Source organism: Callospermophilus lateralis, chromosome 2, assembly GCF_048772815.1.
Source record: "Callospermophilus lateralis isolate mCalLat2 chromosome 2, mCalLat2.hap1, whole genome shotgun sequence".
NCBI classification, from domain to species: domain Eukaryota; kingdom Metazoa; phylum Chordata; class Mammalia; order Rodentia; family Sciuridae; genus Callospermophilus; species Callospermophilus lateralis.
This window is the reverse complement of record NC_135306.1, coordinates 158,610,627-158,627,742: the sequence shown is the minus strand read 5'-3', so window position 1 is coordinate 158,627,742 and position 17,116 is coordinate 158,610,627. Positions and strand designations below refer to the sequence as shown.

The 17,116-nt window shown below is 38.4% G+C and overlaps 2 protein-coding genes and 2 non-coding genes across 5 annotated transcripts in view; 1 reads left to right on the top strand and 3 right to left on the bottom strand.

Annotated features, from left to right (window-relative positions):
* Window positions 1-473: 473 nt before the first annotated feature.
* Window positions 474-2,505, bottom strand: Rpl27a (ribosomal protein L27a). Its single transcript, XM_076846835.1, has 4 exons — window positions 2,398-2,505; window positions 2,064-2,139; window positions 1,452-1,626; window positions 474-650 (listed from the first exon to the last, which is right to left on the bottom strand). Exons 2-4 carry the CDS (start codon window positions 2,093-2,095, stop codon window positions 522-524), a joined length of 336 nt encoding a protein of 111 aa, XP_076702950.1. The 5' UTR covers window positions 2,096-2,139; window positions 2,398-2,505; the 3' UTR covers window positions 474-521.
* LOC143393251 (small nucleolar RNA SNORA3/SNORA45 family) lies at window positions 747-877 on the bottom strand. Its single transcript, XR_013090550.1, has one exon. It is a non-coding gene; the product is annotated as a small nucleolar RNA SNORA3/SNORA45 family (small nucleolar RNA).
* LOC143393252 (small nucleolar RNA SNORA3/SNORA45 family) lies at window positions 1,782-1,911 on the bottom strand. The gene has a single exon (XR_013090551.1). It is a non-coding gene; the product is annotated as a small nucleolar RNA SNORA3/SNORA45 family (small nucleolar RNA).
* Window positions 2,506-13,329: 10,824 nt separating the features above from the next.
* Trim66 (tripartite motif containing 66) overlaps window positions 13,330-17,116 on the top strand; it is a 48,214-nt gene continuing 44,427 nt past the window's right edge. For both annotated transcript variants that reach the window (XM_076844197.2, XM_076844195.2), the window contains exon 1: window positions 13,330-13,412. In XM_076844197.2, the coding sequence (XP_076700312.2) occupies window positions 13,364-13,412 (49 nt within the window). In that variant the 5' untranslated portion in view covers window positions 13,330-13,363. The remainder of the gene's footprint in view (window positions 13,413-17,116) is intronic.

Sequence of the window (17,116 nt, the reverse complement as noted above, 5' to 3'; positions counted from 1 at the left end):
TAACAATTTCATGATTATTTTTTGAACATAAAGACCCTTTACAGTTGCTTTGCTGAATCCAATGCATTTTGATATATCCAGATTAAAGATTCTGATTGTAACTAGAATGGTTTGGTCCAAGATGAGAGAGCCAGGTTGGGGTAGGGGGATCTTATACTCATGAAGTAAGTCAAAGTACTCCCTCATCTTAACACTGTCACTGTTTAGTGTGACTGATCAAAGTCTTGTTAAGATCATGCCCCATACAAAAGTGAAGGATACACTCTCACTTGCTGTAAAAGTCACTGTACAATACCAGTGGGCCTTTCAACATATTTCAATCATCAACAGTTCTCACTTTCACTTTAGAAAGCCTATTCCCCTCTATGTATCTAACACCTATAAAGTAGGTTCCTAACATATGACATACAGGTTGTTGTATGTAGAGATTTGTTTTAAGTAGAGGTGCCAAAAAACCTACTTAGACCACAAAGGAAAAGTGTTTGATAGCATTTAATGAACCTCCAGAGCTCTTGGTGGCTTTAAGCCACCAGAACACAGGCACCCCCAACACCCTTAATCTTCTCCTCAGCTCTTCTGCTGAAGAATTTGGCCTTCACGATGACAGGCAGCTTTGGGAGCTTTCCCTTCCCCAAAACTTTGTAGTAACCCTAGAAGAGAAAAAGATTTATAACACATCATGCCATGTACCAATTTCTTGGGGCACATGGAGAGAAGCCAACATTAACTTTTAAGTCCCAGGTAGAATATGTTTCTGATCTGGGCACTAATGGGGACATTAATTGTCCCCCCCAGTGAATCAAGACCAGCAAATTCTCTCCGAGAACTGTAGCACACCAGGACAAGTTCTGTGTCGGGATGTGACTCTAGTCTCGGCAAAGCATAGACCTCCACATTATGTTTGATTATCCCTATTAAGTAAAAAGGAAAGATTTTCCCAGTAATGCTCAAAATCCTGACTACCAAAATTGCTCAAAAAGCATTAAAAAGGCTGGAAACAAGAATTTAAAGTTACCTGAACATCACCCTAGGGTTTGGGCCTCCTTAAAGATTACTTCCATGTTCATGGAAGTTAAAGACTAACAGAAGGTTCTGAAACCCCAAAGATATAAGACTATGAGAAGCAGGGCAATGGCAGTACAAATTAGGAAGACATTCAAGCAAAAATTAATCGAAATTAATTTGAGAGGAACCATTACTCTCCAAAGGTTTTTCCAGAAATACAAGCAAGATGTGATAGACATGCATTCTCTGAATGTTTACTTCTGAGAGCAAAAATGCACCCAAGACAGAAGAGTGGGGAATAATTCCATTCTGGTCATGACAAATTCTATCAAAAGGTTGTATTTTCTAGCAGGTAATCAGAGAGATATAGGAGACATTTAAGTGTATCATAACTCAGAATTTTGTAAGGACAAAGGGACTTTATAATTAATATCTAATTTACTCACCGATCGGACTACATCAATTATGGGAGCAGCTCCCGTCTTATTTTTGGCAGCATTTACTCGTGTCTGTTCACTGACCAATGTCCACAATTTATCAAGGTTGACAGTTGGGCAGAAACTCTGGTTCCTCTTTAAGTGGTAATGCCTCATACCAACTTTCCCAAAGTAACCTGGGTGACTGGGAAAGAAATGGCCAACCATCTTCATTAAAAAACTACATTTGATAGTACTCTATAGAAAAATCTACACTTTCCTAACAGAGGTCCCCTAGAGATACAGTCAAATACATCATTCCCTAATCGATGGATACAAGTGAATCTAACAGTTATCGGTGCATGTAACTAACCTGGTGACTAGCTGTGCCATGAAGCCCACAGCCAGTGAATAAGGTCAGCAATTATTTTTCGAGGACTCTAGCACACTAAGGCAACAGCCAATACCCAAGCGTGACTCTAGCCTCGATGATGGTTTTTCAGTTCACATCATCAAAAGTTAACTCGGCAAAGCCAGTAATAGGCAAGGTTTTTAAGAGGCCAGCTTCCACCGATGTTCTAGGCTGGCTTTATATACTGTGTAAAACAATGTCAGTGAAAGCACAATCCAGGAAACACTCACTATTTGTCGAAGTTAATCCTGTGGTGATGCATGCCACCAGCATTACCCCGGCCTCCTGGGTGCTTCCGGTGCTTGCCTGCAGGAATACAAAGCTACAGAATTCACATAACCTTTTCCAACCCCTCAATACCCGCTTAGCCAAGCGGATAACTTCCCCACTTCTGCGCCGCTTACGCTGCTTCCTATCTATAAAAATTCTCTAAAACTGGAATACCAGAAGATCCTTAAATAGGGGGAGAAAAAAGTGAACATCTGTTCAATTCAATCCCTACTCAACCGCAAAAGTCTTACTTCTACGCTACGTTAGTTTCCAAGCCGAGCAAGAGAAACTTACCGATGCGGCCGTGGCCATGGCTCACGTGTCCCCGAAGTTTCCGGGTCTTCCTCAGTCTGGATGGCTGCGTGGGAAAAGGAGCTTATTGATAAAGCCTAAAGAAGAAGGGTTGGGAATAATGCTTGCCAGCTTGAGACAAGCCTGGGAACAAGGGCCTGAGTTCTGGCGCATTCGGCAAGGATGAGGTTACTGGCTGGCCCGACGGTTTCATCAGGGCGGCGCCAGGGCGCTCCGGCCCTCGTGTCTCAAAGATACGAACCCTGGGCCTAGCACGCTACACCAGGATCCCTGCCCCGGGTCCGCGACAGCCATCCTGCCCTGCGGCCTGCCAGGCGCAATCTGGAAAACCGGGTTATGTGGCTGGGAGGCAAAGTGAGTAGAGCTCCGCGTCTCTGGCTGCAAGAAAGCGGAGGCCATAAAAGAAACACCTACCATGTCGGCGGCTAAGACGAAAAAGGAAGGGCTCAGCGAAGTCTCGCGAGGTATCGAAACTTGGGGGCGGGACCAATTACCTCACTTCCGGCAAGGAGGCGGGCCTCGGGCAGGACCTCATTGGTCTCGCGGGTTTCAGACTCCGCCGGTAGCATCCTCTTTCTGCGGGTAGTTCTGTTCACGGTGAAGTGCTGGTGGTCTGTATCGGGGAACTCTTCTTGGTGCAGCCGGTTGCATCTGGCTCGGATGCTGAAAACTGTTGAGGAATCTAGGGCTTGGGGTGCTTTACCGCTGCGACCAAGGTGAGCCAGGCCATTTCCTGGCGCCCTGACCCGGGTACCGCCTAGGCTGACAGGGAGGACCTCTTTGTCTCTCGGTGCCTGGCCAAAAGCCCCAGCCTTGAGCCCCTCCCCTGCTCTTAACGTTCTGCTCAGGCCTGGTGGTTGGTGGCTTCCTCGGCCGCAGTGAGGGGCCCGAGGCCCCGTCTAGCCTTCAGTGTGCTCATCTGTTCGCAGCTCTTGGGAGTTGCTTTTGCAGAGCCTCTACCGCCTCAGGGACTTGCCGGCCATCCTTCTGAGTGGCCGCTTGCCCCACTTACTTTGCCCTTCTGCTGTCGTCACCGATGTCACCTCAAGTTTAAACAACTACTATGCTTTGGGGATCTAGACATTGTAAATGCTTTTTCTAAACGCCACATGTGAATTTTCTCTGGAACCTGGTTGGGATGCCCCCGACTCCTTCCTCTTCAGTACCAGATAACCCCCATTCAACCTGCATCCTATGCAAGCATTTTCTTTGTGAAACTTCTACCAGTTATCATAGCTGCTCACTTGCTCACCTGTACTGCCACACAATTTAGTACATAGCTCTTATATAATTATTTTATATATATATATATATAATGTATATATATATTTATATATAATATATATATATATATATATATATATATACATTTTTTTTTTTTTAATTTAACCTTCGTTTATTTTTTTTATGTAGTGCTGAGGATCGAACCCAGCGCCTCACACAGTGCTGGTCAAGCGCTCTACCACTGACCTACAACTCCAGACCCTCTTTTCCTTTTTTTCTTTTTTTTGAAACAGGGTTACACTAAGTTGCTTAGGGCCTTGGTAAATTGCTGAGGTAGCTTCAAATTTGCAATGCTTCTGCCTCAGCTTCCTGAATCACTGGTGGCATGCTGGGCTTAATTGTCCACCATTTAAATGCCGAGATTCCTCAGCCTTCTATCCTTTTCCAACTTACCTTTTCACAGTACTTGGTCACCTCATGTGAGTTCAATTCACATTTCTGTTGCTGTGCTCTACACCCATACATTCACTTAATTACTGGTTAGCATCCCTTGGATTCTACGGATAAATATATCCAAAGAAGGGGCTGGGGATGTGGCTCAAGCGGTAGCGCGCTTGCCTGGCATGCGTGCGGCCCGGGTTCGATCCTCAGCACCACATACAAAAAAAAAAAAAACAAAGATGTTGCGTCTGCCAATAATTGAAATAAGTAAATAAATAAATAAATATATACCCAAAGAACTCACTCTTCCTTGCTCACTAGTGCTTTCTTTCTTTTATATTTTTTTAGTTGTAGTTGGACACAATGCCTTTATTTTTATTTATTTTTATGTGGTTTAAATTTTATTTATTTTTTATTTATATATGATAGTGGAATACATTACAATTCTTTTTTTATTATTATTTTTTAGTTTTTGGTGGACACAACATCTTTATTTTATTTTTATATGGTGCTGAGGATCGATCCCCGCATGCCAGGCGAGCGCACTACTGCATGAGCCACATCCCCAGCCCTACAATTCTTATTACACATATACAGCACAATTTTTCATATCTCTGGTTGTATACATAGTACATTCACACCAATTTGTATCTTCATACCTGTACTTTGAATAGTAATAATCATCACATTCCACCATCATTAATAACCCCATGCCCCCTCTCTTCCCCTCCAACCCCTCTGCCCTATCTAGAGTTCATCTATTTCTCCCGTGCTCCCCCTCCCTATCCTACTAGGAATCACCCTCCTCATAGCAAAGAAAACATTCGGCATTTGTTTTTTTGGGATTGGCTAACTTCACTTAGCATTATCTTCTCTAACTCCACCCATTTACCTGCAAATGCTATAATTTTATTCTCTTTTATTGCTGAGGAATATTCCATTGCTGAGGATCGAACCCAGCACTTCGCAAGTGCTAGGTGAGCACTCTACTGCTGAGCCACAAGCCCACCTCTGCTTCTTTATTTCTTTATCTTGGTGAGAGACATCATTGTCCATCGAGATCAGGCCTGAAAAATTGTTCCCAAGCCCTTATTTGCTCTTATACACTATTACCATCCTTTTAATTCTATATCTCTCAAATGTACTTCCTCCTTCAGCCCTAGAGTCACTGTCTTCATTCAGCTCCTCATCCTTCTTCTTTTTAATTTTTTTAGTTGTAGTGGACACAATACCTTTATTTTATTTATTTTTATGTGTGCTGAGGATCGAACCCAGTGCCTCACACATGGTAGGCAAGTGCTTTATTGCTGAGCCACAACCCCAGCCCAGCTCCTCATCTTCTTATTTGGAGTCTTCAAACCACTGTGTGATCACATTACCTGCATTCTATCCCTCAGCCAAACTCTCTATCCTTCATATCTTCTATCAGCTTAGTACCCCCAAAACATAACTGTCATTCTTTTATATGATCAAAAATTTCAGTGATTCCCTAATAGCAATAGAATACAGCCTACCTACCTTTCCAACCTTACCTCTGATTCTCACCTCAACAAGCTTTCTATTGCAGGCATACTTCTGTCTCCATTTTGCCTTTACTCATGCCTGGGATGTCCTTTCTCTTCCTGACTGCATAGCCTGAATCTTCCTCAATCTTTAAGGGCCATCCTACATTCGACTTCTTCCCCACTCTAGTCCACAATAATAGACCCAACATTTTCAAAGCACCTTGCAATTCACAAATGCATCTGCCTGAGAATTCAGCTCTTCCAGCCTCATTTTATGCATGAAAAAAAGTCACAGAACTGAGTTACTTGCTGGAGAGTATACAGCTGGTAAGATAGAGAGCCTGGGTCTGCTTTTACCTCAATGACCACTCCCTCTCTGACCTCACAGCATTATGGTATTCATCACTCCTTCAAACTTAATCATATACTGCCTGTGACCAGCAGAAAGAGGAGACTTGGGAGAAGGAGGGTAAGATCTAAAAGGAGATCATCTTCTATTTGACATGGAAACTGGCCTATAAGTACTCAAGGATATGAATTGAGCTACCCAGAAACTACCTTTGGGAAGATGATCTGTCAATGAAGGTAAACTGGGCAGAGCAGTGGGAATGGAAATTAACCTCCAGGTATATTATAAGTGGGGCCTAGAGCAAGGATCAAGACTGTGCAAAGGGTAGAGGTAGGTTCTGGATGCTAGGACACTGTTTGCCAAGTTCCTTGGCTATAGAAGAGCTACATCCTGTTCTATAAGCCACCTGGCTGAACAGTGTGACTTAAAACATGGCTCATGTGGTGTTTTGTTCAGTATGGGTCAGTTTCCCTAAGTCTGATAGCTCTGAGAGAACAAAGTTCAGTTGTATATCTGCAAAAGTGAATAGCAGCTGGGATATTAGGCATTAGATGACCCATCCTCTTTACCAGACACATGGGACATGACCTTGGACATGAGCCCTCAGAGGTATCTTCTGTGACATCTTCTCTGAAGGAGCGCATGGCCTTGTGACATACCAGGTATTTGAGCTCCCTCAGCAAGTCAGGGCCTCAGAAAATACCTGTGAAATGAGTGGAAGAGAGTTGATGCCAGGCTGTAGCCTGGTAAGGCAGGTAAATGTGGTGCTGACCTTTTTCTATCTCTGAACTCTCTTAAGTGACCTTGGGAACACATTACATCCTAAGGAGGGCCTGATGATCTTTCTCCCTTTTCTTTTTCTCAGGGTTCCTGATTTCATCATCAGTCCTTCAGACTGCAACAATAGCTTAGATGCTTCCAGCCCCATTTCTTGATCTCCATCTTTAGACTTGAACATTTATGTTCTTATGTTGTTTTCTTTTTTTAAAGTAGAGTACTATTAATTCAAGATGGGGAAAGCCAGACTTTCTATTATTTTCTAAGTCAGAATTAGAGAAAAACTCAGAATTCTAAATTTATTTCAGAAAGAATTTAAAAATATATATGTAATAGAAAAAACAGTACAACATTAAAAATTTTCCTGAAAAAAGAAATCATAGTATAAATACTTCAAATACCATTGCACAATGCTGTTTTCATTTCTGAATATCACCTTTCAGCTCTTGCTTACATGGAGACATAGTGATCTGCAAAGATGATGGTCATGTGTATTAATCCTTTTGTATTCTGCTTTTCATTTAATTCCATAGTATTTTTCTGTAATACTACCCATTCTTCAGAATTATTTTTTTACAGCTGAAGAGTAATTTACCTTCAGCATATACTGTAATTTACAAAGTCATTTTCTTGTTTCCATTTTTTTGTTCTTATTGTATTCTTTGCTCTTAGAGACAAGGATGCAATGAACACTTGTGTATATATAGTTTTTTATGTCAAATAACTTCTCTAGAATAAATTCCCAGGAGTGAGATTGCTGGATTATAGGGTATGGACCTTTTTTATTGCTCATTTTATGTTGCTATTTTTGTCCAAATGGATTGTATCAGTTTATGTACCAGCAGTATTGTACAGTTACCAATCCCATTTCAACCTTTCTAGGCTTAGGAACTTTTGTTTGCTTTTCTTTTTTTTTTTTTTTCTTCAGTAGTTTCTCATGTATGGCATTTAGGGTGAAATTCATAAGATCACAGGTGAAGTTTTCTTCAGCACAAAGTAAAAATAATCTAATTTGGGGCTTAAGGATTTCTAATAGTATTTCTTGTGGTGGATAGATTTTTTTTAACTCATTGTACTAGATGACAATTATTTTACTAAAAGCTTTGTTGGAAGTTGGGATGGAAAACCTTGCCTTTAAACTTGTGATAGCAAAACATGAAGAAAGAAATTCTATGATCTTTGAGAGCAGTTTATTCAATAGTACAAAAAAGACTAGCTTAAATAGTTAATTTAATTTCTGGGGATTAAATAAATGGAAAGAACAAACAAGTTTGGGTTCATTTCCTAATTCTATTTTTTAATTATATTGCACAAACTTGCATAGTCTCCTTGAATCTCAGTTTTCTTGTCTTTTTAAAATTTTTTTTTTAGATGCCGATGAACCTTTATTTTATTTATTTATTTATATGCAGTGCTGAGAATCGAACCCAGTGCCTCACACATGCTAGGCAAGTGCTCTACCACTGAGCCACAACCCCAGCCCAGTTTTTTTGTCTTAACAATGAAAAAATAATGAGTCGTTCACTCATTCATTTTACACATGTTTATTGAGTGCGTATTACATTCTAGCATAGGTGCCAGACAATAGGGGGCAGATACAATGATGAACAAGAAAGACAAAGTCCTACTCTAGGGCTAGGACCCTAGGACTGTGTCTAAAAAAAAAACAGTAAACAAGCAAACAAATAGTGTCTCATGTACCACAGTCTAGCAAAGAGTGGATACTCTTTCATTACCTAGTGTTTCTCCTTCACATTTTCTCCCTAAAATTAATACTAAATTTTGAATATAATTTGTTCTGTACCACCCAAGCAAATATTCTTTGAAATTCTTACCTGCAATGTGATGTGGGATGATTTGTTCCATCATTCATAGTTAAAGAAATTCAGTAGATATTTCCCTTTCCTCATATCCAGATGTTAATATTACCCCATGGAAGGAACGGAACCCATTCCTTCCATTCTATCAGTTCCATGCTAAGGATTCCATTCTTTCCATCCTAGCAGTTGATGTTGCATTTAGTCCAGGTTACTCCATGACTTAAAGCAGAGGCCATAAGGTGGATGCTGCTGGTATATGTTATTTGACTTATGGTATGTTTTAAAATTTAGTTAGTTGCTGCTATAGTTTGGATCTTAAGTGACCCTGCAAAGATTAATATGGTATTGGCTTTTCCCATCACGGTACTATTAGGAGGGGTTAGAGCCTTTAAGATGTGGGGCCTCCTGGGAGGTCTTTGGGCCTTTGTGGGTGTACCTTTGGAGGGGATTGTGAGACTCTAATCCCCTCTTCTCTTCTTCTTCCTCTTTCTCTTTCTCTCCTTGGCCACAAGGTAAGCTTGTTCTCCACCAGTGCCATCTGGCACCACCCCTACCACTGACCTAAAACCAGTGGGTCTATCTGATCATGAACTGGAATCTTTAAAACTGTGAACCAAAATAAACCTTTTCTCTTTATAAGTTGGTTATCTTAGGTATTTGATATAGTGATGAAAACCAGACAAACACAGTTGCCAAAATTTTAAAATTCAAATAAAAATTTAGATTTCTGGTATTTTGAAAAACAAAGATTTGGCAATACTGGACCTAATTTTTTTTTAGGTGGGGACTTCCCTCAAATAGATTGCCTGGCTCCTGTGGGCATTTGAGTTGCTCCCTAGTCTTAAGTATAGTCTTCCAAACTATATCCCATCTACTTGCCCATGATAGGGAAAAAGAGCTAAGTTATGGTAAAAAACAGCCTGAAGAAGGGTGTAGGTGAGAAAGGGTTTATTTGACCTCTCCCTTTGCCCTCAGATCAGAGACTCATGTCTTGGATGTGCCTTTAATTCTTTACCCTCATAGAGTTACTTCAATTGCTATTCTAAAACAAAAATGAAATCCCTTTTTCTTTATATTCTTACCCCATATAGTGCTCACTGATGGTGGGAAGCCATGCCACTTTTCTGAATTCCCAGGATTATCATGTGACATCTAATGCAGCAGTTCTCAAAATGTGGTCTATAGAACCTGAGGGGGTCCCTGAGGTCAAAATTTTTTCATAATAAGATGTTTTTTGATCTTTCCACTAGGTTAATATTGCATTGATGGTGCCAAAGCAATGATGTAAATGCTTTGGGCATTAAACTGGTATAAGTCATTTTATTTGTGTATTCTTCACTAAGCATTTGCAGTTAAGAAGAAAAAAAAGAAGAAAAGCTAGTTTAAGCTAAGTGTGGTGGCATGTACATATAGAACCAACTCTTCAAGAGAATCACTGGGGCCTGGGAGTTTGAAACACCAACCCTTAAAAATAAAAAAATAAAAATAAACTAGTTTAACTCAAGAATGTCCATGATGTAGAAGTAAAAATTTTATTAAATCTCAATCTTGATTACGTCTTTTTAATATTCTATTTGAAGAAATTAAAAGTATGAAAAAAGTAGTTCTGTTATATCTCAAAGTACTGTACTTTTGCTTTGACTTGTATTGTACTTTTACTAAACTAACTTCCCCCTCCTCAACCATGGAACAGAAATTTTACATGAAAGAACAACTAACAAACTGTGGTTATTCAGGCTTGGGAATTTGGCAGATATTTTCTCAAAAATAAACAGTTTATTTTGACAATGATAAAATTTAAGCTTCCAACAAAAATTAGAATACTGGTAAGTCTTAGCTGCCTCTATGAGCTTGACTCATTAATTCTGAAAGAATTTTCCAATGAAATTAGAAGTGATTAAAAAAAAAGAAGTGATATTAAAGAATGTGATTTTTTTTTGCTATTATGTTAAAAAATGTGTTAGTATTTAGAATATCAGTGAAACAATTTTCCCAAGTGACTACTTCTTTGTTATAAAATTATGCTTGGGTAAAAGAGCAGTATAAGATATAAAATTATGCTTGGGTAAAAGTATAAGATAGTTCAGTGAATTTTAATTTAACAGTAAGTAAAGTTCATTGAGGTAATTTCAGCTTCCATGTTATAATTAATATGTAAGAAACTATTACTTGCTAATTTTTTGTGTAGTACCAAAGAATATAAAAAAAATCTGAAAAGACTATTAAAATACTTCTATACATTTTTCTAAATGTTTTCTGTGTAAGACTGGGTTTTCTTCCTGTTCTGTAAACAAAACAATGTATAACAGATTGTAAAAGAAATCCATATAGGATTTCAGCTGTCTTGTATTACATCAGACTTTAAAAGTTTTGCAAAAATGAAAAAAACAATGTCACTCTTCTCATTAAATTTATTTTAAGAAATAGGACTGGAGATATAACTCAGTTGGTAGAGTGCTTACCTTTCATGCAAAAGGCCCTTGATTCAATCCCCAGCACCACGAAAGAAAAAAAAAAAAATAGTTATTTTTCCTAAAAAGTATGTCATTCATTAAATTTTTAAAGATTTTTTTAAAATTTTTTTCGGACACAACATCTTTGTTTGTATGTGGTGCTGAGGATCGAACCCGGGCCGCACGCATGCCAGGCAAGCACACTACGGCTTGAGCCACATCCCCAGCCCCTTTTAAAGATTTTTTATCATCTTTTTTGGTGGGTTGGGAGTACTGGGGATTGAACCCAGGGGTACTCTACCACTGAGCTACATCCCCAACCATTTTTATTGTTCTGTTCTGAGATTGGGTATTGGTTAAGTTACTGAGACTGACTTTGAACTTGTGATCTTCTTGTGTCAGCCTCCCCAGTCACTAGAGTTATAGGCATGTGCCATTGCACCTGGATATTGTTAAAAGTTTTACTTATTTACTTATAAAAGTAACTAATTTACTCTTAATTTTTTTTTTTTTTGATGGTGGGGATTGAACCCAGGGCCTTGTACATACATGCTGAGTATGAGCTATACTCCCAGCCCAGATTAATTGTTTCAAATGAATTAATATCTTATAAATTTCTCAGTTTTAATTTCTGATGTGGTAAACAGAAATAGATATAACCCACATAAACAAAACCTCTTTGGGGTCTTCAGTAATTAAAAACTGTAAGAGGGGTTCCAAGACCAAAATATTTGAGAACCAATGCTCTAATGAAATAAACTTTAGCCATGCTTAAACCTCCTAGTAAAGACCACCCTTACTTCTACTGGGGCTGCTTCTGTGGCTACTCTATGGGAAGTAACTATTCCTGGAGCCTCAGAAGGAATTGCAGGTGATAATCTATTACTTTATGTAGTAGTATCTTTCTGACTCCAGACATCCTGGCCCCTCACAGTCCCAGCACCCTTCCTCTTTAGTGGGTTTGGTTCCCAAAAACTTTGGGCTGAAATAATCTTTTTTTAACTTGCATAATTACAGAATACCAGATTGAATTAAGTGGTTACGTTTTGTGTCTTAAATAAATACAAATGTAAAAGCAGATACAACTTCCTTTTGGTTTCAGTTCTTATGCAATTATAATACCAAATACAATTTATAGTTACTAAAAATTTAAAAACCAAAGCAATCAAATTAGCTATTAATTTCATATACAGATGATATTTTGCTAAAATTGCCACAATCCACTACAACTTAAATGTGGCACTTACTGTTGTGGATAAGCTCAGCAAACATATATTACAATGATGGCTTAATTTCCCCACTTTCTCTATTCCAAATACTGTACAATATTCATCATTGTGTGTGATGATGTCGTTTAGACTTCATTGGCATATTGCATGCCTCTTTCTTTTCTCATCATCAATATTGCCTAGTGTGAACTAGATCATAAACTCAACACTGCTCTTAAAATCGTATCATGGTGGATATGTAGATGATCCAGAATGTTTACACTTTAAAAAAGCTCTATTATCTAATTTTAAAAAGTTGTTGGAGAGCACTGATGAACTGCTATGTGGATCTCAGCTTGAGAATGTTTCAGTAGGTCACAGTGTGACATTTGGAATCAGACTGGATTTGAAATTTGTCCCTGTGTATTACCTCACCTCTCTGGGCCCCAGTTTCCTCAACCTTTACCTAATGGTTTTATTTAATTTGTGAAAAATAATAATCCCTATTTCCAAAGGTAGTTGTGAGGATTGAAATAGTCTAGAAAGCACCTGGTGTAAACTTGGCACTTAATAAATCTCATACCCTTTTCTAAAGTTAAAAATTGGATCAAACTTGTCCACCAATAAGAAATAGATCTGGGACATTTGAAGGCAAACATACCTTGTCAGAAAGATCTATTCTTGTAAACACCTCTAGGCTTCCTGCCACCCCCACCCCCACCCCCATGGCAAAGATGATGTATTCTCTAAACCCAAGTACAGGGTTGAGGCTGAGGCCCAAGCCTTCACCTCTGGGAAGGTGCATGACCTGGACTTCTGAAGTCTGAGGCTTTTCTGACCTGTTGAGGAACATCTCCTTCCCAAATGTGGTAAATCAGTCTGCTTTTTGCTTTACTTACAGGGAGTGGAGCTTGCTCGTTGTACACGCTGCTTCACACCTGAGGATGTCAATGGAAAAGCCTCAGTCCCAGGCAGAGGCACCAGAAAGGGCATGGACATGTTCATGAACTTCAAGAGGCAGCCGCTAGCTGACCAGAAACTCTGCTCTAGGGATGGACACATGGAAGCTGTAGCACAGATGTGCTCATTGTGCCAACAGGACCTGCAAGATGAGGGCTCTTGGTTTCTACCATGCCAACATTTGTTCTGTAAGGACTGCTTTCAGGGCTTGATGCAGGAGTTAGGGCATATTGCCAGGGCTTATGGGACTGTCCCAGATGGTAAGTACAAAAGCACCACAAGTTCACTTCCTTCTAGAGAACAGGTTTCTTCTTGTTTCTTAGGAACTGAGTTTCAAGCATAAACAAAATCAGAATTTAAATGCCCAAGGGACACTCACTGCCGAAAGCAACTCTTTGGGGAATCTGTGAGACAAAGCAAATCCTCTGATGCCTAATATATCTGTTTTGTAAACTGGGAACTTTTCATCTTTGGGATTTCCTTAAATTGGTGGTAGGCTAAGAAGCTTGTGAAGCTTTTAACCCAGGAGCAGTTACTTCCCATAGATAGCCAAGGTTTGACTGACTCCCTAGATGGAGAGGATGTATCTTGGCTCACTAAACTGCCATCATAGAAGAAGAACAGCTGGACGTCTAGTGTTAGTCAGGAACAGATTTTGAACAGAATCATACTGACTAGCGAACCATTCAATATTTAAGTTGCTGCCCAGCCTGGTGAAGCCTGTGTCTTACTCCTGCATGTGTGGTTTCCTAGGAAACAATCTGAATTGAGAACTCTGAAGTCCTTGGAGGCTGGAAGCAGGTCCTTTCATTTTAGTATTTTAGCACAGGGCACTTAGTACAGGAACAGTGTCTGTTGAATGAAATTGTACAGTGAGAAAGTCAAATAAATGGAAACATTTAGAAACATCATATTTGATGGTTTCCATTTGTTTAATTCTCTGCAGTATTTTCAAAGTGATTTGTAGCACAAATCTAGCTTTCTTTGAGGCATTGCTATTGAGAATGAGCTTTGAAGCTGAATCTGGAGCCCTCTGAACCTGTGGGCAAGCAACCTAACCTCTCTGAGCCTGCTGAAAGTTTGGAACACAGAAAAAATGTGGTCTATTTTGATTTTTAAATTTAACATGTAGCATGCCTATAATCCCAGAAACTCAAGAGGCTGAGGTGGGAGGATTGCAAGTTTGAGGCCAGTCTCAGCAATTTAGCAAGACCTGTCTCAAAGAAAAAATTGAAAAAAGGGCTATGGATGTAGCTCAATTGTAAAGTGCTCCTAGATTCAATTCCCAATACCAAAAAACAAAAGTGAATTAATATATGATTTTTTAAAAAATATTTTTTAGTTGTTGATGGACCTTTATTTTATTCATTTGATGTGGTGCTGAGGTTCGAACCCAGTGCCTCAGGCATGCTAGGCAAGTGCTCTACCACTGAGCCACAACCCCAGCCCCTAATATATGATTTTTAAAAATAATTTAAACTTCATTCTTTGTCAAGTTTTTAATTTTAAGTTACAAACCATATTCTACTTAAAAGTGGAATAAATTTTAACAATTACTTTTAAAGGAACTATAATTAATATTTAAGCTTATTTATAAACTTTGTTATATTTACTTTGTAAATTAAATGTGTTTTCTTTCTTTTTAAGTACTTCAATTATCTGGAAAACAGGCATTCCTACTTACTTAACTCTTGGAAATACAGTAAATTTATAAATATAGTGAATCTTAAATATGCTTTAGCAGTGTTTACACTGTTGGGTGAATATCCAGCATATATATAAAGAACTCCTAAAGCTTAACAATAAAAAAAATCTGATTAAAAAATAGGCAAAGACCTTAAATAGATACTTTTTCAAAGAAGATATATAAATGGCCAATAAGTAAATGAAAAAAAAATGTTCAATATCACTAATCATTAGGGAAATCTGGCCTGGGGTTGTGGCTCAGTGATAGAGCACTTGCTTAGCATGTGTGAGGCACTAGGTTTGATTCTCAGCACTGCATATAAATAAATGAATAAAATAAAGGTTCATCAACACCTAAAAAAACCATTAGGGAAATCCAAATTAAAAACTCAGTAAGGTACCACCACATGCTCATTAGGATGTCTATTCAACAAACAAACCAAAAAAGACCTAGATAATACCAAGTTTTGGCAAAGATACAGAGAAATTGGAATAGAAATTAGTACAGCTACTGTGAAAAATAATATGGTAGTTCCTCAGAAAATTAAAAATAGAATTACTGTATGATCCAGCAATTCCACTTCTGGTTATATAACTAAAAGGATTTAGAATAGGAACTTGAAGAGATATTTGTATACCCATGCTCATAGCACCATTTGCAATATCCACAAGGTGGAAGCACCCCAGGTATCTACCAACAGAATGGATAAACAAAATGCTGTATATCCATATAATGAAATAGTAATTAGTCTTAATAAGGAAGGAATTTCTGATGCATTCTGTTACACAGATGAACCTTGAAGGCATTATACTAAATGAAATAAACTGGTCACAAAAGAACAAGTACTATGTGATTTAGTTACATTAGGTCTTAGACTAGTCAAATTCATAGAAATAGAAAGTAGAATGGTGGTTGCTAGGGGGTGGTGGAAATGGAGAGTGATTGTTTAATGGGTATAAGTTTCAGTTTTGCATTTATTTATTTATGGTACTGGGGATTGAACCCAGGGCACTCAGCCACTGAGCTATATCCCCAGCCCTTTTTATTTGTTATTTTGAGTCAGGGTCTTGCTAAGTTGCTGAAGCTGGCCCCAAACTTGTGATTTTCCTGCCTCAGTCTCCCGAAGCACCAGGATTATAGGTGGGCACCACTGCACCTGGCCTTGCCCATTTTTTTAATGGGGTCTTTGTTGTTGTTGAATTGTATAAGTTTATTATGTATTCTGAGTATCAATCCCTTATTAGATATATGATTTACAAGTATTTTCTCCCATTCAGTGAGTTGCTTTTTATTCTGTTGATGCACTAAAGTTTTTATTTATTTACTTTTTATTTTGTGGTGCTATGATCAAATCCAGGGCCTCACACATGCTAGGCAAGTACTACCATGAGCTACATTCTCAGCCCCAAGCGCTTAATTTTGATGAAGTCTTGATTTACCTATTTTTTGTTTTGTTGCCTGGGCTTTTGGTCTCATATCTAAGAAATAATTGTCAAATGCAAAGTCATGAAGTTTTCTTCTGAGAGTTTTATTATAGTTTTAGCTCTTAGAACTTTGATCTCACTTAAGATTTTTTTGTTTGTTTTGTGGTGCTAAGGGTTGAACTCAGGGCCTTGTGCATGATAGATAAGCAATTCAATTAATATTTTTAATGTGGACTAATAGTGTGTGTCTTGAGACTTCAACTCTAATGTTAGAAGGTTAAATTCATATGAATGGTGATTATTAGAATCATAGTGTTTGTCACCAAGTTATTCTATGTGCAGTGGAGAATAAAAGCATAAGCTCTGCCAGGCATGATAGCACACTCCTGTTATCCTAGTGACTTGCAAGACTGAGGCAGGAGGATTGCAAGTTTGAGGCCAACCTCAGCAACTTTTGAGGCCCTAAGCAAGACCCTGTCTCAAAATACAAAACAAAAAATTCTAATTTCAATCCTTAGTAGTGAGAAAAAAATGGATTTAAAAGTATACACTTTGGTGTCAAGATTTGAGTGTCAGTACTAATCTGCCTGCCACTTAATAGTTGTATAACTTGGGCAGCTTACTGCATTTGTTAGTGCTCTAGGTTTTTATTATCATTATTATTGTTATTTTCCTGTAAAATAAGGTTGATGAAAATAATAACTAGTTCAAAGGAATGTTATAAGATTAAATGAGAAGATACACATAAATGAAGCATTCTGTAATAATCTAGTATATAGTAAGAGTATAAGAAATGTCAGAAATGTTGTTATTTATAACTTGTAAAACTGTGATATGGACACAAACAAATACA

Coding starts and splice junctions, on each gene's coding strand:
- Rpl27a (XM_076846835.1), bottom strand. CDS start 2,095: ATGCATCACCACAGGATTAACTTCGACAAATA. Junction 1,627..2,063: donor AGGATTAACTTCGACAAATA/GTGAGTGTTTCC, acceptor TTTCTTTCCCAG/TCACCCAGGTTACTTTGGGA. Junction 651..1,451: donor TAATTGATGTAGTCCGATCG/GTGAGTAAATTA, acceptor TTTCTCTTCTAG/GGTTACTACAAAGTTTTGGG.